The sequence below is a fragment of the Mercenaria mercenaria genome, chromosome 15 (assembly GCF_021730395.1).
Source record: "Mercenaria mercenaria strain notata chromosome 15, MADL_Memer_1, whole genome shotgun sequence".
Taxonomy (NCBI): Eukaryota; Metazoa; Mollusca; class Bivalvia; order Venerida; family Veneridae; genus Mercenaria; species Mercenaria mercenaria.
Genome location: NC_069375.1, coordinates 68,479,633 through 68,506,319, shown reverse-complemented (window position 1 = coordinate 68,506,319; position 26,687 = coordinate 68,479,633). Strand labels below are relative to the sequence as shown.

General features: G+C 35.6%; 1 protein-coding gene across 1 annotated transcript; it reads right to left on the bottom strand.

Moving 5' to 3' along the window:
• Window positions 1–17,609: 17,609 nt before the first annotated feature.
• On the bottom strand, window positions 17,610–25,974 carry LOC128549152 (zinc finger protein 728-like). The gene is made up of 2 exons (XM_053525537.1): window positions 25,925–25,974; window positions 17,610–21,823 (listed from the first exon to the last, which is right to left on the bottom strand). The coding sequence occupies exon 2, from the start codon at window positions 21,802–21,804 to the stop codon at window positions 20,317–20,319; it is 1,488 nt and encodes a 495-aa protein (XP_053381512.1). The 5' UTR covers window positions 21,805–21,823; window positions 25,925–25,974; the 3' UTR covers window positions 17,610–20,316.
• Between the last annotated feature and the right edge of the window lie 713 nt (window positions 25,975–26,687).

The following is a 26,687-nucleotide window of genomic DNA, read 5'->3' as shown; positions in this document are numbered from 1 at the left end:
GCAACATACCCGATACCATTATTATAATGTTTATTTGGTTTATCAACCGTCAGCTAATATTATTTTTTATGTATGTAACCACCAGCATTTAACTGCAGTTTAATATTTATCTGCTGCTAATTGAAAGTAATCTAAACGATGGATAAATTTCTGTTGTTAAGCAATGTATCTATTATCCATGATGTTCATGGTTTTTAACTCGTAAATTGGATCTTTTTTTTAATTCAGTTCCATTGACATTCTTTTTCACAAACAAATTGTACGTTTTTAGGTAAACTCAAAGTACATTGTACTTAAAATATTTTTTTCCCTTTAGATTACATTGTACATGTTGACTATATTGTAAATTATTTTCCAAATCGTTTATAGGTAAACTCAAAGTATATTTACTTACAAAAGTTTCTTCTAAAATCCACTTCAACTTTTACATTTTATATGTTGACTATATATGTTGACTACATATAGTTTGACCTTTACTATAATTAGAACAGAACTACTTTCAGTTCTTTATTTAGAACTACTTTCGGAAAACCAATTTGATCACGATCGTAGCTGATTCAATATTGTATGTCTCTCCCCCCTTCTAAGAATAGCATACTTTCTTGTTATAGTTATCATATAATTTCTTTCTAAAATTATGAAATTTATATCTATCTTGTTCCGGCACCACTGTCAGTATATTATAAAGACAATGTGTTTTGTTTTATGCCCTTGCTGTATATGTATATGTACCAGGGTTAAAATAAAAGAATAGTTGAGTTGAGTTGAGTACCAAATGTGTAAAACTTGGATCGATTCTTTGCAGAGGTTTATAATACAGCTGATACCTTATTGGTTACTTATTTTGTAATTTAATGCATCTATTTTTGGTAATTAGAAGCGAAACTGCTTGTGTTAACATTACAATCCTGTTTACTCAGATATTAAAGGTTCTCTGATTGAGTCACGGGGTATGTATTTAGATCTAAATGTTCGAGTCAACTGTGTAAAATATGGAAATAAAGTATGTTTTGTTTTATTCAAGCGGGTGATTTTCTTACGCAATTATAAATTTATTTCAATTGTTAGATTTTTATAACAATATCAGAAAGTCAATAAATATTTTCTAAATTGAATTCAACATGGTTGCCGCATTGTTTCTTGAATCTCCCGCATTGGGTGTAGGCACGCATTGAATTTGCTCTATTAAAATTTAAAACACATGTTAAACCTAGCCTTAACCTTTAGTCAGTATATTGTAGACTCGATAGGTGTGACATCCATTAGGGCAATTGTTCTCGTTCAAAGTTTCAGGAGAGGTTGAGTTTTGAAATCCGTAAAACACAAATTCATTTACTTTTTCTTAGATTTTTTTACGAAATTGGATAGTTGCATACTAGCATGTTGTTCTAAGCATATTATTTGAGTTTCGTTATAAGATGAATAACAGACTTCTATCTTTTGATGTTAATGTTATCAGGCTCAGCAGATATTGGCGGAAGGGGCCTGCAAGCCAATATCAACCTTGATATCAAAGGTTGTAGTCTGTTATTGCCTTTCTGACAGTCTCCACCTTCGCTTCAGATAGCAATGACTTGTAATAAGTTGTTGGATGCTCTGCCACCAGCTTATCCAAACGCCTCCATTATGTACAATCTTAAACATCTGTGAAAATTAAGAAATGCCTGTTTCTTCGTATAAATATCATGTCTATTGTATATATCAAGAATGAGATTTTCTGATGTCAAAAAATCGATGTTGATATCAGAAATTGAATTTGTATTTATTGTTTAAAATACATTTTTAGCTCGACTGTACAAAGTATGGAGAGCTATCTTACTCGACCCGGCGTCGGCGTGGCGTCCTTCCGCGTCTGCACTTTGGTTAAAGTTTTGATGCACTTTCTCTTTATCTTTGTTATTTCTTGATGAATTTACTTCAGACTTAAAATAGTTGTTCCTCATCATCACCCTCATCATATGACACAAGGGTCATTACTCTAGTAGCAATGAATTATCCCCCCCCCCCCCCCCACTTTTACTTAGAATTTCAGGGTAAAGTTTTGGTGCACTTTCACTTTATCTCAGTTTAATATTAGTAAATGGAATCGATTCAAACTTAAAAAATAGCTGTTCAACATCATCACCAACATCATATGGCACAAGGTTCATAACTCTGGTACCAATATTTTACGAATTATCCCCCCTTTTTACTTAGAATTTCAGGGTAAAGTTTTGGTGCACTTTCACTTTATCTCAGTTATTACTAAATGGATATAGATTCAGACTTAAAATAGTTGTTCAACATTTTGGTGCACTTTCACTTTATCTCAGTTATTACTAAATGGATTTGATTCAGACTTAAAATAGTTGTTCAACATCATCACTTACACCTTATGACACAAGGGCCGTTACTGTTGCACCAGTATTTCATTAATTATCCCCCCTTTTTACTTAGAATTTCAGGTTAAAGTTTTGGTGCACTTTCACTCTGTTAAATGGAATTAATTCAAACTTAAAATAATTGTTCAACATCATCACCCACATCATATGGCACAAGGGTTATAACTCTTGCACCATTATTTCATGAATTATCCCCCTTTTTACTGATAATTTCAGGTTAAAGTTTTGATGCACTTTCACTCTAACTCAGTTACTTCTAAATGGATTTGATTCAAACTTAAAATAGTTGTTCCACCTTATCACCCACATCATATGACACAAGGTCCATAACTCTGGCACCAATTTTACATGAATTATGCCCCTTTTACTTAGAATTATTGTAAAGGTTACTTTTGATGCATTTTCATCTCAGGTTATTACTAAATGGATTTGATTCATCATGACACAAGATGCATCACTCTTGCACCAATATTGCATGAATTATGCCCCCTTTTTGCTAAAAAGTATACTTAATATTTAATGTTTTGATACACTTGATCCTTATCTCTCTTATTACTTAATACTTTTGACACAGACTCAAGCTATTATCCAATATTTCATCCACGTTGGAGTCATTGAACACTCCAGTGACAGCTCCAGCTTCGTCAAATGTGCCCAGTTTCACTATCCAGCATCGAAATAGTCGAGCGCGCTGTCTCCTGTGACAGCTCTTGTTGGTACGACTGGTTATAAATCTGCTGTCACGTGTCATTTTGTAATTGTTTTGCAATTTACAGAACGACACAATGACAAATTAAGAAGTGTTGTTGAGAAACTGTGGGTCAAATTTCAGCATTTTCAGATTTGTTGATGTGTCGTTTTGACGCTTCTGCTAGAACGATAGTTTTAAGCCATTGTTATATACGTTTGCCTCGATCTTTTCTTCTGACAGAGGGTGAAGAAACGAAACAAAGATTAAAGATGAAAATGTGCTTCTGTCGTTATGGACAGGGAGACAGTGTGTAACGACTAAAACACAAAAAAACGTTTTGTCGTTTTGGCGAGGGCGGCAGAATCTTACGATGAAAACACTGCAAAATATTTTGTTGTTTGGGCGAGTGAGACAGAATTTAACGGCTAAAACACAGCAAAATGTTTTGGCGAGGGCGACAGAATCTAACGACGAAAACTCAGCAAAATGTTTTGTTGTTTGGGCGAGTGAGACAGAATCTAACTAAAATACAGCAAACTGTTTTGTTCTTTGGGCAAGGTTAGCAGAATCTAATGACTAAAACACAGCATATATTTTGTTGTTTGGCTAGGGTGGCAGAATCCAACGACGTATTAAGCTTTCAATCGGAACTTATGTAATTTGTGTTGATTCGTATTGTTCTCATTAACATCAAAGTTCTGCTCCTTTCTGTTCAGTTCATTTGTTGTTTTTTTTTTGTTCTATTTTTGTCTTATAAGACAATTATGAATGTCATTATTTCTAAAAATCTATACTGAATCGTACGTCAGTTCCGTAAATCAGAGCCGTTTAAGTTACATCAGAACTTTACGAAATCCAACAGTTTTTATTATGATTTGTTGATACATTTTGAAGTTAAATGGAAGCAATTGAAGCCTTTACGCTATTACAACTATAATTATACTATAATTGTATTGTTTATAAATTTAAGAACGCCTACATATGTGACAATAAGTTGTCATGTTTTGGAAAATATAATTTATTTGCCTCTTAAGAAAAAAGAATTTGAAAAGTTTAGCGATTTTTACTATATGTTCAATATATGCGATGGTGATACTTTTAAAAACAGAATTGGAAGCAAGCAGATGTTCAGTTAGAATAAATATTTTAACATTAATCGAAGACAAGAAATTGATGTATACTGTCATATCTGCTAAAAACGGTATATTTGAAATTAACCATTGAAATAAATTTCTTATATAATCTATTGCTCAAAGAAATATCAGCAGGGAAACCAATATTAATTATCGGATGATTTTCAAGGGGGCGGGGGTGGGGGGTAGCTTACTATGATATGCCAGACAATATTAATAAAAACTGGGGACGAAAAAATAAAACAACAAAAAACTGTTAGCTAGATAGTGTGTTCATTCATGTTTCAAGATTTTAAATTGATACTGGGTTTGATGAAACGCAATCGTTCAAGTGTAAATATTCACATTAATATAATGGAAAGGAACTAGAGCACAAAACTTAGCTAAACATCAGTGTACCTTAAGAAGTTAAAAATAGCTTCGCAATTACAACCGTGAAGAGCATCGATGCTTGTTTATATATACATGTGTATTTTATACATTTATGGGGATGTGTTAAGGGTGCTATAGCATGATGTATGACCGAAGCTGTTCACTGCTCGAAATGGAACCTAGATGGATTCCTGTGGGTAAATATCTATTCTTAATTACCCGATTTAGTGTCCTATTATTACGCGAGAAAGTATTATAACTCTTTGTACGTCAAAACCACACAAAACAGGCAAATATTCGGTAGATTTCGACGAGTATGCAGATAATAATCCTTAAAATAGCGTTAGAATCGAAATAATAATACATATGTATGTATGTTTCTTTCTTTTTTCTTGGTATAGTTGTCTATTTTTAGTAATTTTATATCCTAGGTGACCGACAGGATTGATTATGTCCATGTTTTATTTTTCTTGTCTCTAAGAAGTCTAGATCAAGTTTAACAGGGTCGTCTTGGGACTCTACAACTAGGTCACTGTGCGGATGATCAATACAATGCCAGAAACCGTAAGGAGCGGACCACAAAAAGCTAGCGAGAAACACAAACCAGATGAGATGTATTGCAAACACCTGGGGATATCGATCAATAAAGTTCTATTTTTAGAACGCAAACAAGTGCTTAGTATTGATTTGAAGCTTTGCTCCATATGACAGCGATCTTTTATATTTGTGATATTTCAGTGCTATAAAACTACGTTAGCAACTAAAAAAGAATTACGGGGATATCATAAACTAAGTATCTGTTCACTTAACAGAACGGTATTGTATCATTTTGTTGCATCTGTGACAAGAGTTTAACAACAATAAATAAATCATGGACAGATTATGCTCTATGACAGTTAGAGGAACTAACAACCTTGAATTATTCTTGAATGATGTATATGAAAAGGAATGTGTGTTCAAAGCAGAGCAAGAGGAAGTGGACTTTATTAAGAAAGGAATAGAAACACTTGTACAGAGAATAATTGATCTTGTACTCGAAAACTTTTATCCAGAACTTGAAGAAGTATTTCTAAGTAGATCTGAGTATTATGGGAACAAAGAAAAAGAAAAGTTTCAAAACTCTTTGGAAGGCGTTTATTTCCGTATGAAGACTGGGATTGAAAAGACACACTGTATAAAAGCAAAAGCTGAAAACAATTGCATCTTTAAAGTGGGTAGCTTTTATGGAGAGACAAAGAATGATTTTCCAGATGAGTTTGATTTCATCTTTCTTTTGTTTAGTACGAGTGCTAGAGAAAAACAAAACTATTTGATGAATGTTGCAATTCAAGCTTCATACTCTTGTGTTGAGATTTTAACATGTTGTCATAAAGCGTCCTTGATATATCCTTCTCCGGATGAAACAAATCAATCCGAATCACGACAAGGCCACCGGCATGCGAGAACTAATGAAAAGCTTCATAGAACAAATATAATATATTTTGATCAGTATGTAAAGAAGCATGGCCCAGCAGCAATGTTGCGATTCATTTACATCAATGGTTCAGAGGAAGAAAGATACATACATGTTGATCTTGTTCCTGCATATAAAGTTATTATGGGTAATACACTACCGGAGTGGACTTTAAACCCGTATACTGAACCACAGTCATTCCGTGAACAATTTCTGTCAGCTATAAACAGTTACTGTTTAATTGTTAACAAATGTGTATCATTGTCTGACACTGAAGTATATTTCATTAGGAATATTTTATCAAAGAAACATGCAAAAGTATACAGGATCCTAAAATTTCTGATAAATGGGCATGGCGATGGCGAAATGCTGCTACAGCTTTCCTTTAAGGGTTATAAGACTTATATCATTAAAAAGACGATGATTTATCACCATGATACGTGCAAACATACTGATACAGATGATATAGGACCTTGTGTCGTACAGGCACTGAAGGAAATGTTTATATATATTTCGTATAATAGGAAAGGTTTAAATTTTCATCAACATCATTTTTTCACTTTTTATCTAACTGATGAATCTTCTTATGAATTGAATCCTCCTTTCGATTTATTACAAGATCTTAAATTCCTAACTAGGACTTTACGATCGAAGCAGTCTTCAAAAGACAGTTATGATTATGAAAAAGAGAAGACGAAGTCTATATCGAGGCAATTCCTAGATGCTTTAGATAGTGACAATCCAGATAATGCACTGTGGTTTAGATATATTGATAGTTTAAGTGGAAGTGATCCAAGTTATGACAGTTTCTTAAAATATTTGGAAAGATATTGAAGAAAGTAAGAGTACGTAATATGATGTATTACGGTATGTTTATATTACGTCGAATTTACCCCTTTTGCACAACGTAGTCTGCCTTGCCAAATTAATATGCATAGTAACTGATAATACGGGATTCATAATTAACAGGTAATAAAATGCTTCCAGACCAATTACCCCTACTAAAGAAAGTTAGACTGTATAAAATTCTGATACTGTTTACTCTATTGTTCTTAATTAATTACCACATCTGTATTTAATTGTATAATCTTCACTTCTTTTATTGAATATATCAGGTATTTTCACAATGAAAAACTATCAATTATAGTTTTACCAATAAGAAACTATACATATACAACACATGAATAATTTAGTTTGATATGAAAATTAAAGGCATTTGTTTTACATTTTTGTACATAATAAAACATTTATGGAACGACTTGCTGGTATATCATTAACATTTTCTGATAGTTGGACACTATTTTTTCAGAAAAAGTTTGCAACAGAAATTGCTTGAAGTACAAGTTTGCAACAGAAATAGCTTGAACAAGATTTATTTGGGTATAGCACTATCCCGAAAACATGCAGAGCCAAACGTTATAGAATTCTTCACAATTAGTTGTTTTGTCTCGTTTAAGGGCCCCCAAACGGGCTAGTTTGATCATTAGAATGTTAAAAACGGCAAGAAACGACGCAATTCAAATATCAAAACATGGACATGACCATTTTATAACTTCAATAACTTCGAGAATTCGAAATCTACAACGCTGAAACGCAACACCGAGTGTGACGTAGACATAGAACTGGTGCATGCACATATCCATAGAGTTCAAAATACCATAGAAACCCACTTACCTGATAATAAAAACAAGAGGACCATGATGGTCCTGAATCGCTCACCTGTCTCCACATGACCCAATTTTCATGAAGATCCATTGAAAAATATGGCTTCTAGAGAGGTCACTAGGTTTTTCTATTATTTGACCTAATGACCTAGTTTTTGAAGGCACATGACCAATTTTGGACTTGACTTAGATATTATCAAGGTGAACATTCTCACCACTTTTCATGAAGATCTCTTGAAGAGTATGGCCTCTAGAGAGGTCACAAGGTTTTTCTGTTTTTATACCTACTGACCTAGTTTTAACCACACGTGACCCAGTTTTAAACTTTATCTAGATATCATCAAGGTGAACATTCAAACAAATTTTCATGAAGATTCATTGAAAAATATGGCCTCTAGAGTTGTCAAAAGGTTTTTCTATTTTTAGACCTACTGACCCAGTTTTTGACCGTAGTTGACCAAGTTTCAGACTTGACCTAGATATCATCAAGATGAATATTCAGACCAACTTTCATACAGATCCCTTAAAAATATGGCTTCTAGAGAGGTCACAAGGTTTGTTTTTATTAGCTCACCTGAGCAATGCTCAGGTGAGTTTTTCTGATCGCTCGATGTCCGGCGTCCGTCGTCTGTCGTCTGCCTGTCTGTCAACATTTAGTTTGTGTATGCGATAGAGGCTGTATTTTTCAACTGATCTTCATGAAATTTGGTCAGAATGATTACCTTGATGAAATCTAGGTCGAGTTCGAAAATGGGTCATCTGGGGTCAAAAACTAGGTCACTAGTTCAAATCAAAGAAAAACCTTGTGTATGCGATAGAGGCTGTATTTTTCTATTACTCTTTATGAACTTTGGTCAGAATGATTATCTTGATGAAATCTAGGCCGAGTTTGAAAATGGGCCATCTGGGGTCAAAAACCAGGTCACTAGGTCAAATCAAAGAAAAACCTTGTGTATGCGATAGAGGCTGTATTTTTCAATTAATCTTCAGGAAAATTGGTCAGAATGATTGCCTTGATGAAATCTAGGTCAAGTTCGAATATGGGTCCTCTGGGGTCAAAAAGAAGGTCACTAGGTCAAATCAAATGAAAAGCTTGTATATGCAACAGAGGCTGTATTTTTCAATTGATCTTGCTGAAATTAAGTCCAAAATGATAACTTTAATGAAATCTAGGCCGAGTCTGAAAATGGGTCATCTTGGGTCAAAAAGTAGGTCACTAGGTCAAATCAAAGAAAAACCTTGTGTATGCGATAGAGGCTGTATATTTCAATTGATCTTCATGAAATTTGGTCAGAATGATAGTCTTGATGAAATCTAGGTTAAGTTCGAATATGGGTCTCGTACTCTGGGGTCAAAAATCAGGTCACTAGGTCGAATCAAAAGAATACTTATTTATTATCAAGATTTTTGCTCCAATTTTAATGATAATTGGTCAGAATATTTTTTTCCATGAAATCACTAGGTCAAACACTGTTATGGTGTGTTATGGTGTGTTTCTCAGGTGAGCGACCTAGGGCCATCTTGGCCCTCTTGTTATTTGACCTACTGACCTAGTTTTTGACGGCGCCTGATCCAGTTTCAAACTTGACCTAGATATCATTAAGGTGAACATTCTGACAAATTTTCATGAAGATCCATTGAAAAGTATGACCTCTAGAGAGGTCACAAGGTTTTTCTATTTTTAGACCTACTGAGCTAGTTTTTGACTGCAGTTGACCCAGTTTCAAACTTGACCTAGATATCATCAAGATGAACAGATCCCATGAAAAATATGACCTCTAGAGAGGTCACAAGGTATTTCTATTAATTGACCTACTGACCTAGTTTTTAAAGGCACATAACCCAGTTTCAAAATTTACCTAGATATCAGCAAGATGAACATTCTGACCAACTTTCATGAAGATCCACTGAAAAGTACGGCCTCTAGAGAGGTCACAAGGTTTTTCTATTTTTAGACCTACTGACCTAGTTTTTAACCGCAGCTAACCCAGTTTTGAACTAGACCTATATATCATCAAGGTGAACATTCAAACTAACTTTCATACAGATCCCTTGAAAAGTATGGCCTCTAGAGAGGTCACAAGGTTTTTCTATTATTTGACCTACTGACCTAGTTTTTGATGGCACATGACCCAGTTTCGAACTTGACCTAGATATCATCAAGATAAACATTCTGACCAATTTACATCGAGACCCATTATAAAGTATGGCCTCTAGAGAGGTCACAAGGTTTTTCTATTTTTAGACCTACTGACCTAGTTTTTGACCGCACTTAACCCAGTTTCGAAGTTGACCTAGATATCATCAAGATAAACATTCTGACCAACTTTCATATAGATCCCATGAAAAAATGTGACCTCTAGAGCGGCCACAAGCAAAAGTTTACGGACGGACGCACGGATGACGGGCGCCACGCGATCACAAAAGCTCACCTGCTAAGGTGGCAGGGGAGCGGTTTCGTAGTTTGGCCCCGGTCGATTTTCTGTATAAACAGGACAGGGTAGATGTAAAGGCATATCTATCTTACTGGTTATTTATCATTATTAATTCTTTAATATATCTGGGGAATGAGGAACGGTTAATGATTCTACATGGCGGGTGTTTTAAAATTCCTAGCTCCGTACTTCCGGTTGAGGCTAAAACATAAACATCAGAACAAAAAGTCGGCCGGACGCTCGGCTGTCATCCATCCACATTTTTTTCAAGTGAAAATTAGGGAAATAAAGTGCTGGTTGGGAGACACATTCCACACCACCTGGGTATGCATCTATGTTCGCACTATACATATATGCTACGAAATTGGATTTAAAAATATAAAATGGATGAATGGCAGAGTTCAAAGTGAGGCCCGGTTAGGCTTATTTTGGTCTATAAAATTTGGGTGATTTGGCCAATTTTCACTACATCTGGCATGGAAAGCGACAGGTGCATAGGACCCGTGAGTCGTCTTTATGTAATCTATAGTATCTGCAATAGTCCATAGTAGTTTCAAAAAAAAAGAAGCAAAAACGAGATCTCTATGGATATTCCAACACTGGTACCCACACGTCAATGTGGAATTCGCAAATCTGCACTCCCCTGCCACAACAAGCGAACACGCGATGATTTCAGAAAATATCCGCCATTTTTTAAGTTCGCAGCCATTTCGCTCGCTTGAACCAAGTGTGCAACCACTTCACGTCATGCTCCTTGTATATAGTTAAAACTATTGGCGATCTGTGAAATAGTTTTGGCTATTTACTGGCAAGTTCAAAAGGACGTCGATTTTGACAAGTTCAAAATTGATGGCTAATTTGAGAAACTTTTCGAATTTTCGGGACATTGTGATATGAAGAGTGTTTGGATTATATTTTCCTGCTCTATAAGAATGTCAGTGATTTTGATGATACATTTGTACTTGGAGTGGAAATGAATTTTTGTTGCTTCGAAAATATATGGACATCCGCCGATGTCATTGTTTACCGTTAGTATACATATATAGTTTTCAAAAGCCTGCTCAAACCCCACTTCTTTGTACAATATTTTGTTAACTGACCGATACACTTATTTTTTTATCTTGTTTTTTTTTAATTATACTTGTTTTCATTCATGATTTTTGTTAATGTGGAATGCATTATCTTTGTATACGTATATGTTTGTATTTTTGCAATTTATTCTGTAAAGCACTTTTGAACGTGTACAAGTGCATGAAAAGAGTGCTATATAAATGTGGTATTATAATAATAATAATATAGTTTTTATATAGTACGCTCGTAGAAACGCAACGTTTTTACCCTCGATTTTTTTTCATACTTTCCTTTATGATTTCCTTGTAAATGTATATTTAAATTGAATCAAGGGTCCAAATTCACGTTTGAACAAGCACATATGTACTCTGTATATATAGGCATAATAGCCCATAAAAACATTGTTTCGAACTCATGCGGCCTATTTTGTCCGGGCACAATATCCGAAAACAATGAAAAGAGCGACATTCAATTTGGGTAGCATCACTTATTATTTAAAGGGGTCTTCGCTGAAAATTTACTGACAGGCTGATCTTCGTCTGCACTGGTCGCAAAGGCAAACGAAATCGCTTGCCGCCGTTAATCAAATAATAATAAAATTTCATCCGAATACGAGTTTCACAAACGGTAGACTTGCTTCAGTCAGCTAGCAGTGGAAAAGAAGTATTTCTAAGCAATTAAGATAACTATACAGATAAATAAATTCTCAACTGTATCGAGGCTGTCACACACTTCCTGTTGGTAATAAAGAGTCCTTAAAGTATGTGTCTACTAATGGAACAATGCAAACAAGAAGGAACCTTCACTTTGAAAAGCATGTGAAGAAACACGGTCCAGCATCTATGTTACAGTTTATTTACAAGGATTGATCAGAAGAAAGAAAAATTTACGCTGATCTTGTTCCAGCTTATAAAATTATTTTAGATGATAATAACATTGACTGTGAAATATGACTAGTTAAGCCAGGATCCTTCCGTGAAAAGGTCTTGTCAGCTGAACATTTTTTAAGGGTTCGTAGAATTATATCATTTACTGAAACTGAGGTATATTTTATGAAAAATGTTTTATCACAGAAACATGTTAAAGTGTATCGGATATTAAAGTTTCTTATTAATAGACATGGTGACGGTGAAACACTGCAAATATATCTAAATACCTTAAAGTACTCTCATAAAACAGTTGAAACAGGCTTCTCATCTTACCAGATAAAAACCATGATGATTTATCACCATGATGCGTGCACAACCCCTTACACAAAAGACATAGGACCTTGTGTATTACAGGTACTTGATGCAATGTGTACATACGACAACACTGAAAAGTTCCCTAAATCATACGAATTTGACTTAATTGGTGTTCGGCTTAATAAAAGGTTCAGTCTGTTGCAGTATATTCTATCTCTAACTGAGATATTAAGATCAATACAATCTTCAGAAGACGGTTATGGATACGAGAAAGTCAGAGCGAAGTCTGTATCAAGTCTCAAAGCTTCATCTCAAAATACTTTGTCAAAATATGAACTGGTACGAAAAACTAAACCAAGATTTCTAAGTCGAAAGGGGCCAAAATTCAACCAAAATCCTTGATGGAGTTATGTACTCTTGCCTATAACTGACCATGGTGATGATAAACAAGTGTTGTAAGCTTTAAAGCTTTATCTCAACAGACTTTGTCAAAAAGTGGACTGGTACGAAAAACTTAACCAAGGTCACGGTGACGCCGACACCGTGGTGAGAAGGATAGCTCTACTTATTCTCGAATAGTCGAGCTAAAAAGGGCATGTCTCCGACAACTGCCTAATCATCTAAGTAATTAGTCTATCTTTATATATCATTTAATTCAAGGGCCGTAATTTCGTTCAAGTATAGTGAAGATCTTGAGTCATCATATACCTGTCAAAATCGGATGAGAAATCTTTAATTTTGTTCAAGTGTCTGGGCCGATATGGCTAGTTATTGAACTTGGTCGAGGTCTTATGGTCAGATACAATTTGTTTAAGTTTGGTGAAGATCAGGTGAGAAATGTTCGACTTAGAGTGCGGACAAGCTTTGTGACACACACACACATACACGCGCGCGCGCACACAAACACCCACACCCACCCACACATACTGGAGTAAATCAATACATTTGTATCTCTCCCACACCACTGTATGGTGGGAGACATAATTAAACGCATATGTGCCCGATTACTGTGAAATCACAAATTTTCGTGGGGGACTAATTTTCGTGGATTTCGTGGTTGAGTCAATCCACGAAATTTAATCCCAACGAACAAGTAAAATTCCAACTCAATTTGTGTTCAAAAGTTGAAACCCACGAATTCATATCCCCACGAAATTGCCGTTTTGACCAAAACCACGAAATTTCATGCCCACGAAATTAAATGATTTCACAGTATTAAACATAACATTAAAATTGAATACAAGCACAAATCTACTTCCATAAAGAAACTCAAATTTTCTATAAGCAAAAATGGGACATTATTCTGACGAAATGCATATTAGAGTTATGGTTCTTGGTCGTAATAGTCATCTTATGATGATAGTTAAAGTTTCCAAACTGTGGCTCTTACAGTTTTAGAGAAAGTTACCTACACAAAAATTTAACAAACGCCGAAAATCAAAAAAAAAAAAAAACCTGACACTGATTGATTTGATTAAAAAACAGCTATTCTGACCAAATTTTATGAAAATCCAGTGTAAAATGCAGCCCCAATTGCATACACAAGGTTTTACTTGATTTGATCTAATGACCTAGTTTCTAAATCCAGATGACCCATATTGAAACTTGACCTAGATTTTATTAAGGCTATCATTCTGACAAAATTTCATGAAGATCAGTTGAAAATTTCAGCCTCTATCGCATACACAAGTTTCTTCTTTGATTTCACATAATGACATACTTCTCGACACTAGATAACCCATATTCAAACTTGACCTAGACTTTATCAAGGCAATCATTCTGACAAAATTGAAAGACTAGAGATGCTTTTGAGAAAAGCACATGTCTCCCACAACTGCCCCTATGAAAAATGTTTGTTTCTCTAGATTTTTTAGACGAGTGGATCCAATTAGATGGTCTGGATGAGTGGATCCAATCAGTAATTCAAGGGCCATAAATCAAAAGTGCCTGGGCGGATTTGGCTAGTTATCAAACTTGGGTAAGGTCTTATGGCCAAACACATTTTGTTCAAGTTTGGTGAAGATCGGATGAGAAATGTTCGACTTAGAGAGCGGACAAGAGTAAACAGACGGAATCTTTCGGTAATTCAAGGGCCGTAACTCTAAAATGCCTGGACCGATTTGACTAGTTATCGAACTTGGCCGAGGTCTCATGGTCAAACACATTTTGTTCAAGTTTGGTGAAGATCGGATGAGAAATGTTCGATTTAGAGTGCGGACAAGAGTAAAAAGGCCGATTTTTCGATAATTCAAGAGCCGTAACTCCAAAATGCCTTGACCGATTTGGCTATTTATCGAACTTGGCCGAGGTCTCGTGGTCAAACACATTTTGATCAAGTTTGGTGAAGATCGGATGAGAAATGTTCGATTTAGAGTGCGGACAAGAGTAAAAAGGCCGATTTTTCGATAATTCAAGGGCCGTAACTCCAAAATGCCTGGACCGATTTGGCTAGTTATCGAACTTGGCCGAGGTCTCATGGTCAAACATATTTTGTTCAAGTTTGGTGAAGATCAGATGAGAAATGTTTGATAAAGAGTGCGGACATGAGTAAAAAGGCCAATTTTTCGATAATTCAAGGGCCGTAATTCCAAAATGCCTGGACCGATTTGGCTAGTTATCGAACTTGGCCGAGGTCTCATGGTCAAACACATCTTGTTTAAGTTTGGTGAAGATTGGATGAGAAATATTCGAATTATAGTGCGGACAAGAGTAAAAAGACCGATTTTTGGTAATTCAAGCGCCATAACTCCAAGACGTCTGGACCGATTTGGCTAGTTATCGAACTGGACCGAGGTCTTATCGTCAAACACATTTTGTTTAAGTTTGGTGAAAATCGGATGAGAAATGTTCGACTTAGAGTGCGGACAAGCTTTGTGACACACACACACACACAGACTGGAGTAAATCAATATGTCTCCCACACCACTGTGTGGTGGGAGACATAATAAAGCCTCTATCCATACGGGTTTTCTTTGATTTGAGCTAGAGACCTACTTTTTGATCCCAGATGACCCATAATCAAACTGAACATAGATTTCATTAAAGCAATCATTCTGTCCAAATTTCACAAAATTTCATGAAGATCAGTTGAAAATTTCAGTCTCAATCGCATACACAAGTTGTTTCTTTGATTTGACCTAGTGACCTACTTTTTGAAACAAGATGATCCATATTCAAAATTGACTTTGATTTTATCAATGCAATCATTCTGACTTAATTTCAGGAAGATCAACTGAAAAATACAGCCCCTATCGCAAACACAAGGTTTTTCTTTGATTTGACCTAGAGACCTAGTTTTTGACCCCAGATGGCCCTTATTCGAATCTGACCTAGATTTCATCAAGGCAATCATTCTGACCAAAACTGATGAAGATCAACTGAAAAACACAGCCTCTATCGCATACACAAAGTGTTTCTTTGATTTGACCTACAGACCTAGTTTTTGATCTTAGATGACCCATTTTCAAACTTGGCCTAGATTTCATCAAGGTAATCATTCTGACCAAATTCCATGAAGATCGGTTGAAAAATACAGCCTCTATCGCATACACAAGGTTTTTCTTTGATTTGACCTACTGACCTAGTTTTTGATCTTAGATGACCCATTTTCAAACTTGGCCTAGATTTCATCAAGGTAATCATTCTGACCAAATTCCATGAAGATCGGTTGAAAAATACAGCCCCTATCGCAAACACAAGGTTTTTCTTTGATTTGACCTAGAGACCTAGTTTTTGACCCCAGATGGCCCTTATTCGAATCTGACCTAGATTTCATCAAGGCAATCATTCTGACCAAAACTGATGAAGATCAACTGAAAAACACAGCCTCTATCGCATACACAAAGTTTTTTCTTTGATTTGACCTAGTGACTTAGTTTTTGACCCGAGATAACCCATTTTCAAACATGGCCTAGATTTCAACAAAGTAATCATTCTGACAAATATTCATGAAGATGAATTGAAAAATACAGCCTCTATCGCATACACAAGGTTTTTCTTTGATTTGACCTACTGACCTAGTTTTTGATCTTAGATGACCCATTTTCAAACTTGGCCTAGATTTCATCAAGGTAATCATTCTGACCAAATTCCATGAAGATCGGTTGAAAAATACAGCCTCTGTCGCATACACAAACTAAATGTTGACAGACGACATTGCTCAGGTGAGCTAAAAAACTAACACAACTAAATTTTCAATACTATCGCTTGCTATTATCGCATTTAAAACAAATAAAAACAAAAGGGCCATGATGGCCCTATATCGCTCACCAGAGTTTTCCTGGCCTACTGACTTAGTTTTTGACCCCAAATGACCCAGTTTTGAATTTAACCTAAAGATCATCAAGACAAACATTCTGACCAAGTTTCATAAAGATTGAGTCACAACTGTTGCCTTTAGAGTGTTCACAAGCTTTTCCTTTGATTTGACCATGTGACCTAGTGTTTAAGCCCAAACGACCCAGATCAAAACTGTATCTAGAGATCATCAAGACAAACATTCTGACCAAGTTTCATAAAGGTTGAGTTCCAACTGTGACCTCCAGAGAGTTCACAAGCTTTTCCTTTGATCTGGCCTACTGACCTAATTTTTGACCCCACATGGCCCAGTTTTGACTTTTAACAAGGAATCATCAAAACAAACATTCTGACCAAGTTTCATAAGGATTGGGTCACAACTGTGGCCGCTGGAGTGTTCACAAGCTTTTTCTTTGATCTTGCCTACTGACCTAGTTTTTGACCCAACATGACTGAGTTTTGAACTTGACCTAGAGATCATCAAGACTAACATTCTGAATAAGTTTCATAAAGTCTGGGTCAACAAAATGTGGCCTCTAAAGTGTTCACAAGGTTTTCCTTTGATCAGGCCTACTGACCTAGTTTTTGACCCCACATGATTCAGTTTCGATCTTGACCTAGAGACCATCAAGACAAACATTCTGACCAAGTTTCATTAAGATTGTGTCACAAATGTGGCCTCTAGAGTGCTCACAGGCTTTTCCTTTGATCTGGCCTACTGACCTAGTTTTTGGCCCAACATGACCCAATTTTGGACTTGACGGACGACGGACACCGCACGACGGACGCCGGTCAATGACCGGTCACAACAGCTCACCTTGAGCACTTTGTGCTCTGGAAAGCTAAAAACTAAAACAATGCCATGAAGTCTCTAAAATACAGCGACGACAATAACACCTAGATCTTTTTCAATAATCAGGCTAGCTAACATACTGTGAAATCATTAATATTCGTGGGGGACTAATTTTCGTGGATTTCGTGGTTGAGTCAATCCACGAAATTTAATCCCAACGAACAAGTAAAATTCATATTCATTTTATGTTCAAAAGTTGAAATCCGCGAATTCATATCCCCACGAAATTGCCGTTTTGACCAAAACCACGAAATTTCATGCCCACGAAATTAAATGATTTTACAGTAAACATTATTTAGTATTCTGACAGAAGCTGAACATATTACTTCGAAAATGTATATATGTTCAACAATTTTACAACTGCGTAATACAAAGTAGTTGTTAGAATGTAAATCACATGCTCATTATTTATTGTAGTATTATATAAATAACACTTGTCTTTGTGGGTTAATATTTTTAATTCAAAACCATATTCACAGATGACAAATATACAACTAACATCAGCTTTAAGCATGCATACCAATTACTAGAAAAAAGATTCCCGCCAGTAAATAACCAAGTGATATACCGTATATACTCTACATATATTATGCTATTAAACAAAGAATGAGCCGCACCACTGGTCAGGATCTATACTGTTCGGTTTCAAAGCCTATTGCAATTAGAGAAACCGTTCGCATCAGCATGGATCCTGACGGATACGAAGGTTGGTCTGGATCCATGCTAGTCGCAAACGCACTGTGTTGGTTTTCTAATGGCGAGGCTCAAACAAACAAGAGCTGTCACAGGGGACAGTGCTGGGCTATTTCGATGCTGGATAGTGAAACTGGGTACATCTGAGGAAGCTTGAGCTGTCACTGGAGTGTTAAATGACTCAAATGTGGTTGCCGATATTGGGCAATAGCTTAAGTCTCAATGAAAATAGATCAGTATAAAAGGAACATAATTTGTGGAAAACTTCTGCAACAGTAATGAATCATGTGCATATCATGTGGCTAATAATTCGGAACAGCTATTTTAAGTTTTAATCAAATTCATTTAAGAAAACTGGAGATACAGCAAAAGTGCATCGCAACTTGAACCGGAAATACTACTAGTAAAAAGAGGGCATAACTCCTAAAGTACTGGTGCCAGCATTATCAAACTTGTGTTGTATGATGTGAGTGATGATGTGGAATAACCATTTTAAGTTTGATTAAATCCATTTAGTAACAGCAGATATAAAAGGCATCAAAATTAAACTAATTTTAAGTAGCAAGGGGATATAACTCGTAAAACATGTGTACCAGAGTGATTGTTTTTATGCCATATGACGAGGATGATGATATTGAAAAACTAATTTAAGTTTTAATCAAACTCATTAAGTAATAACAAAGATATAGTGAAGGCGTACCCCAATTAACCTGAAATTCCAAGTAAAAAGGGGGCATAGTTCATGAAATATTGGTGAAAGAGTTATGGACCTTGTATCATATGACGTGGATGTTGATGTAGTAAAACTATTCTTAGTTTGAATCAAATCCATCCGGTATTATCAGAGATGAAGTGAAAGTGCATAAAAACTTTAAACTGAAATTTCAAGTTCAAAAGGGGGATAACTCATAAAATACAGGTGTCACAGTTATGGCGCTTGTCTCAAATGATGAAGCCGGTGGTGATGAGCAATTATTTTAAGTTTGAATCAAATCCCTTGTGAGATATAGTGAAAATGCATCAACATTAATAGAAAAATATAAGTTAAAAGGCGGCTTAATTCATTAAAACTTGGCACCAGAGTTATAAACCTTATGTCTTATAATGTGGGGGATGATGTGGAAAAACTATTTTAAGTTTGAATCAAATCTATTAATAATTTAGTAGTAACTGAGAAATGAGATAAAGTGAAAGTGCACCAAAACATTAACATGAAGTTGCAAAATAAAAGGGAAATAATTCGTGAAATATTGGTGAAAGAGTTATGACCCTTGTGCCATATGATGTGGGTGATAATGAGGAACAACATTTTTTTTTATTTGAAGCAAATCCATCAATTAATAACAAATAAAGAGATAATGCATCAAAACTTTAATCAAAGTGCGGCCGCGGATGGACGCCGACGCCAGGTAGAGTAGGACAGCTCTCCAAATATATAGTCAAACTAAAAATAAGTAAAACGTATCTATTTTAAACAAAACATGAATTCAAAGCGTTTTGCTTTCAACCTATATACCGACATTATCTACAAAGTCTAAGGAAATCTAGGATTTATCCAGTGTAATACAAGCATTAAACCTCAAAATAATGTTCTCCAGAGTTAATTTGTGCAAAGTTAATTTTCAAGCTTTCAAATATTTTAAAATTTCTTTATGTTTAGTGCAGAATCAATGCTAAATAATCTGTGGCAAACTCCCTGGGGCGATCACTCCCCCTAACGGTACATCAGATGATCGCAATGATAGGTTACCGCTGTGAAAAACTTGCTGAGAACGTTTTCCCTCCAGATTTAAACTTAGAACTTGAATCCAGGACCGGTATCATACTCACAAGAGCAATCAGCACCTTGGATGAGATGTACTACCACATGCTCAAACTAGGTAATCAATACACCAGGAGACCAATCACATGTTTAGGAGACTCTCCCACAGTCTAGAAAAACCTTTCACGGCGATATATGTTTGAAAACTGGACATGCGCAGTGTAACATTCTACATGTACTATGTATTAGTATTTCTGGTTAGTTGTTTCTGTGCAGTTTTCAAACTGACTGATACGTATTTAAATGGTACGGAGTATCAAAAGAATAACTACAGTGGCAGACAAATGCCACTGAAATGAATTGCTACATGTTTATGAACATATTCTTCGCAATTAAAGGAACTGTTGCAAATATCACATCTGTACTCCCCTTTCTCCATGTGTGCAGCATAATGATTACGTAACAACCTCTTGATTTCAAATCTTCTTTCGCATAGAGGACAGACATACTTTCGTCCACGGGAATGCAGTTTTTTATGTTCCTTTAAAAGTATTTTAGTCGAAAAATTCATGTTACATGTCTTGCATATATTACTCTCCGCAGACAAATGCCTTTTTCTGTGGTATTGCAAACTCGGCCAATTGACGAAAGTAATTCCGCAAATTTTGCATACAAACTGCATGTTTTTGTCCTGTCTATTATGCTCCAGAATATGTTGATCTAGATGAAGGCGTGATTTTAATCCTTTGTTACATATTCCACATCGGAACTCATCCGTGTGTGTTTTCATGTGCTGTTCCATGTGCTTCCGGAAACGAAATGTCACGTGGCATATGGAGCAGACATTCTCTTTGGCACGATGAAACGTAATGTGACGTTTCATATTTTTAAATACCCCAAATACTTTTCCACATAAAGGACATGGGTAATTACCATTCTCGTGTATAGATTTATGAATATTCAAATTTCCTTTAGTTCCAAATTTTTTATTGCATACGTCGCAAGTAAACTTCTTTTCTCCAGTATGAACTAACAAATGCTGATTCAAATTCGATTTATTGTGAAAGGCTTTCTGACAAATTTCACACACATAATCCCGCTGTCCTGTGTGTATCTTCATGTGAGGTCTGAAGCTTCGGCTGGAGATGCCCTTACCGCAAATAGGACAAGGTTTTAAAGCATCACCTGTATGGACGCGCATGTGATGTTTTAAATACAATTCATGCATGAACGATTTGTCGCATACATCACATTTATATTTCTTTTCACCATTTACCATATGCTTTTCTATGTGTATTTTTAAGTAGTCTTGTTTGAATGTCTTCTTGCATATATTGCATGTGCCTTTCTTTTCCCCTGTATGCGTTTTTCTATGTTCCGTTAAATCCGAACGCCTGGCCCACGCTTTACCACAAACATCACATGTGTGTTCCTTTTCTTTATGAATTAACATATGTTTTTTAAGACGCATTACAATTTTGTTACAAACAGGACATACTTCTCCAACATTTTCATGCGTCTCCATGTGTCTGTTCAGCTCAAACTTATGCTTAAAGGCAAAGTCACATTCGCCACATTTATATGGTCTTATACCTATATGTATTGCCATATGTTGACTAAGGTGTTCTTTTCTTTTAAATGCTAAATTGCAAACCGGACATTTAAATTTCCGCTCTCCAGCATGATACTGTTGATGCATTTCAAAGAGTTCACTGGATGGAAAACTAGCTTTACATACACGGCAGTTGTATTTCATTATTTTGGAATCCTCTCTTCGAACTGCTTCAACATCTGATTCGGTTTTACATGACATCATTGCCCGAAAGTATCTTAAACTGAAAAATAAAAGATCATATTCCATTACTTACTTATTTGTAGAGTTTTCGTTATTTAACAACAGTAGATTTGCCTTTCAAAAGCTAATAGATAAATATATAAATATCTAACAAGGTAAGCCACGTTCCAAAAATGCGACCTCCTAGAAGAGTTAATTTTGCATGCAGCCCCGCATACGACTAACACACGCAGTCTCGCACAAAGCCGACTCCCAGGGACAAAACGAACAAACAGAGGAACACAGTGGGGCACCGCACGGGAACAGTCAGCTCGGGAGCTCAAACCGGGTTATTAACCCCATCATACGTTCCAAAGTAACAGGATAGTGTAACTAAAAGTTATCTCCGCCAGATGAAACCCTAACATACACAAAGGCAACAGATGCCATGTTTAACACAAAAAAGCTATTGTACATTTATACAGAACAAAACACAACTGTTCTGTTCTATAAAAAGCACACTGTAAAACCAGCTAAATACGCCATCCGCAATATCTCCCTTTAATGACAATTAATATGTCCCCCGTGTCTTTGAATCAAGTTTAATATTATAGCTCTATAACAATTCATGACGAAGCAGAAATTTAAACGTGTAACCTTACCTGAAAAAGAAAAATGCAATCCATCCAAATTTTTAGATACTGCACAATACAATGAGTATGATTGGGGCTAATTCGTTGCTAAATAATTGTTCACTTTCGCACTGTTTGCCTTTCAATAACTAGTCAAAAGTAACTTTAACAAGAGCTGATCGTAAGACAGCGCGCTCCACTATTCGGCGATTTGACAGTAAAATGAATTTATGTCTACCAAAGTTTAAAATTATGTCCATAAAACGAAGTTTATCCTAAAAAAGTATGAAAAAGGCATAATTCTGTCAAAAAATACAATTAGAGTTACGAGGATTGTAACCACACATGCCGATGATGGTAATAAAGAAACAGTTTTAATATCAAGTCATTATGTAACAAAGTACCAAAGATATATCTATAAACGAAGCTTTCGAAAAAATAATTAACATGAAAATGTTTATGTAAAGTTACGGTGAGATATAAGCAATAGTAATAAAGATATGGCAGAAAAAAAACCCACAAAGTTTAACAAAAGTTTGTCAAAAAAATTTTAACCTTAAAAACAATCTAACAACTTGATGACCTTGACATCGGGTAAAATAGGCCTAGCCCCTTCGCATATTTTAATGGGCCCAGCCCCTTTGTTTGTTGTTGAACAATGTCAATGTGAAGTTACAGTAAGACATAAGCAATAGTAACGAAGGGAAAACAAAGGTTGCCGAAAAACTTTAACCAAGAAAGCTCACACACACGCCGACACCGACGCGAGTAGAACAGCACCCCTATTCTCCGAATAGTGGAGCCAAACAAGAGCTGCCACAGCAGACAGCGCGCTCGACTATTTCGATGCTGGATAATGAAACTGGGTACATCTGAGGAAGCTGGAGCTGTCACTGGAGTGCTTAATGACTCCAATGGCATTTGAAGATATTGCATTATTGCTTGAGCCTCTGTCAAAAATATTAAATGATTAGACAGATAAAGATAATGTATATCAAAACACTAAATAAGTATAATTCTAAGTAAAAAGGGGGTATAATTCATAAAACTAAAAATATTGGATTAACTATTTTAAGTTTGAATCAAATCCATCAAGTAATTACAGAGATAAGAAGAAAAAAGAAAAAGTGTAAAATAACTTTAACAAAGGTCTGGGACGCAGAAAGACACCGACGCCAGGTCAAGTAGGACAGCTCTCCTTATGTTATACTTTGTATAGTCGAGCTAAAAATAATTCTTGATCCATTGTTTGTGCTACTTACCAATCTATCGTTCGATGGAATTAAGTCAAAATTTAATGAAAATATTAACATGTCATTAACAATGTCAAAATTACAGGCCTTTTTTGATATTGGATAATAGTTTTGACTACTGACCGGCAATAAGTTCGAACTTGCCCTCGAGAAATAGTTTTTTTTACTCCAAATCATTCGATAAGTGTAGTCCGAATGACATCAAATATTAATTTTCACGGTTTATTTCTTTACATTTTTGACTTATTCGCCCTATAAACTAGAGCTGAATATTGATTTAACAAACTACGGACCAGCGATTCGAATAAAGAGTACTGAAATAAATTACAACCATTTAGTAACCAGAAACTGATCAGATTCATCACCCAAGAGATTTCACCTGGATAACTACTAGTATGTAATTACAAGTTTAGTGAAGTGTAGTGTGGTGTAGTGATGTGATGAAATGATTTTGCTGACAATCAAAAGTCTATTTGAAGTACTGGCTGTCAAATGTGAGCAGAATCAGAATCATGTCTATATACATTGTTCTCAAATGTTACATTTTGAAATACTATACTACAGAGGAAACACAATTACTCGATTTTATCAATTTATGTTATATTGTAACAACAGTAACTTTACTCTTATGATAAATTCATTTTACCCTTTTTGTAAGTAAATACGTCACTTTAACTCTTTCGACCTCTTTGATTATTACGATATTGGCAGATATTGTTTCGATCATTTATTAAAGTTTGTCACTTAAACAAAATTACTGAGATATTACTCAAACGATTTGTTTTGAAAAAGGATAAATTTCTCGATTTTAAGTTGAGTTTGGCATGTTTCAGTTTAAAGCTGTATTATCTTCTATTGACAATTATTGTATTTTGTGTCCTACCAGTTGAATTAAGGCCAATTTCTTCCTGCAAAAAAACAAAACAAAACAAAACAACCTTTAATCTGGATGGTTTAGGCATAAAGTTTTGCTAGTGTGTACATGTTTACATGCATATTGATTCAGTCATTTTAAATTCACTTATGTTGTGATTTTAATGGATGGATATATAAGGCCAGGCTATATATAATGTACCACTCAGTTTTTGATGGTCTTATAAAAGAGATAAGGTGATTTTAACCTGTACAGTTTTAAGCTTTTCTGGTTTAGACCAGTAGTGTACAGTTTTAAACTTTTCTGGTTTAGACCCATGGCATGGCTCGATTTATACTACTGGTCTAAACCAGAAAAGTTTAAAACTGTACAGATTAAAATCACTTTATATTTTGAGTAAAGTTTATGTTTCCTATCACAAATCACTGTCTCATTTTTTATCTGCACTGTAAATATTAAATCATTTGCATGATTTACCTGGATCACTGAGCAATTGTGCTGTGGTGCTATCTGAAGTGTTCAAGCATTTTAATCCCAAACCTTTTAAGGATCATGATTACACCTTTGTTGTGTATAAAAAGTAACTGCATACATCAATGAATATGTAGGCTATTTATTTATCTATTTTGTTGGGTTTAAGATCACACCGACACAATTATAGGTCATATGGCGACTTTCCAGCTTTGAATGTGGAGAAAAACCCCAGGTGCGCCTCCGTCATCCTTTCATCACGAGTGGGCACCTGGGAAGAACCAACAACCTTCTGTAAGCCAGCTGGATGGCTTCCTCACATGAAGAATTCAACACCCTGAGTGAGTGTTTTTAATTATAGAAAAGTAATATGTGTTTTAACTAACATTATTCGAATAAGAAACTGATGCATTTAATTGTTATGTTTGTTTGTTTTGGGTTTAACGCCGTTTTTCAACAGTATTTCAGTCATGTATAACGGTGGGCAGTTAACCTAACCAGTGTTCCTGGATTCTGGACCAGTACAAACCTGTTCTCTGCAAGTAACTGCCAACTTCCGCACACGAATCAGAGGTGGAGGATGAATGATTTCAGACACAATGTCTTTTATCAAATTGTCATGAAGAACATACGCCCTGCCCGGGATTCAAAGTCACAACCCCGCGATACGTTGAACAATGCTCTTTCTATTGAGCTAAGCAAGCGGGACCAGCGGGTGCATTTGTTATGATATGTATGGTACTGTAGTCTTATTGATCTATTACGTGTATTACATGATAAGTATTGTTGTATACAATACTTACAGGATGCTTATTTTAAATGACAAATACTACCCATTCAACGGGGTAAACCCAACTTGTAATTTTACTTTCCAAGCTTTAAAAACACATCTGAAGTACAGTTCAGTTTTAATTCGAAGAAAGAGTACTTACCTTTGTTTTACCTGTGTTTACGTGTTTATTGACCTGCATATGGCGTGATAATATCAAAGGGGGCTAACTCAGTTGTTCCTTATTTCCGAACCGTACCCGTACCGTACCGTATATAAATATGGTTGTACGAAGAATGGCGGGAAAGTAAAGAAGCTATGTTTTACAATTACTTTACAGTTAATGTTAAGATAATACGCATATATAACTACTATCAAACGGCAGATTTCCTAACGTTATATGTTACCCCATCCAGTCAAAGTATACTGACACCGGGCTGGCCTGTCCTAGTACTGTCCTCTTATTGCTCAGTGCCATGTGTTGAAGCTACTAGCATAACTTTTCCCGTAGCTGGTATGACGAGGCCAGGGAGTCAACTCACAACCTCCCGTACTCGAAGCGGGCTCTCTACTGTTGAGGCTACCGATGTTTTTATATTAATTTATAGCAGCAGTTCAATTACAATTGTAATTTTATCGTTGAATGAAAGATGGGGGCCATACTTGATAGTTCCCGAAAAATTACATCCGTTCAACCACGCATTCAGACACTTGAAATGAAACATGAACTATATTTCTTCATAGTGTAGAAAATAAAATTACAAATTGCGACTTTGATTTTTATACTTGTTACAAAACTTATATACAACAAGGTGTTCTGAAGTCTGCTTCTTTCAGCACCGACTACACGAAATCCGAACAAGTACGGGACGTTACCTGTGCACATAGTATCCGGAAAAGATTAAACTTTAATTTGTGGGGTACCG

Excerpts from the sequence above, each read along its gene's own strand:
- LOC128549152 (XM_053525537.1), bottom strand. The coding sequence starts at position 21,804 with ATGATGTCATGTAAAACCGAATCAGATGTTGAAGCAGTTCGAAGAGAG.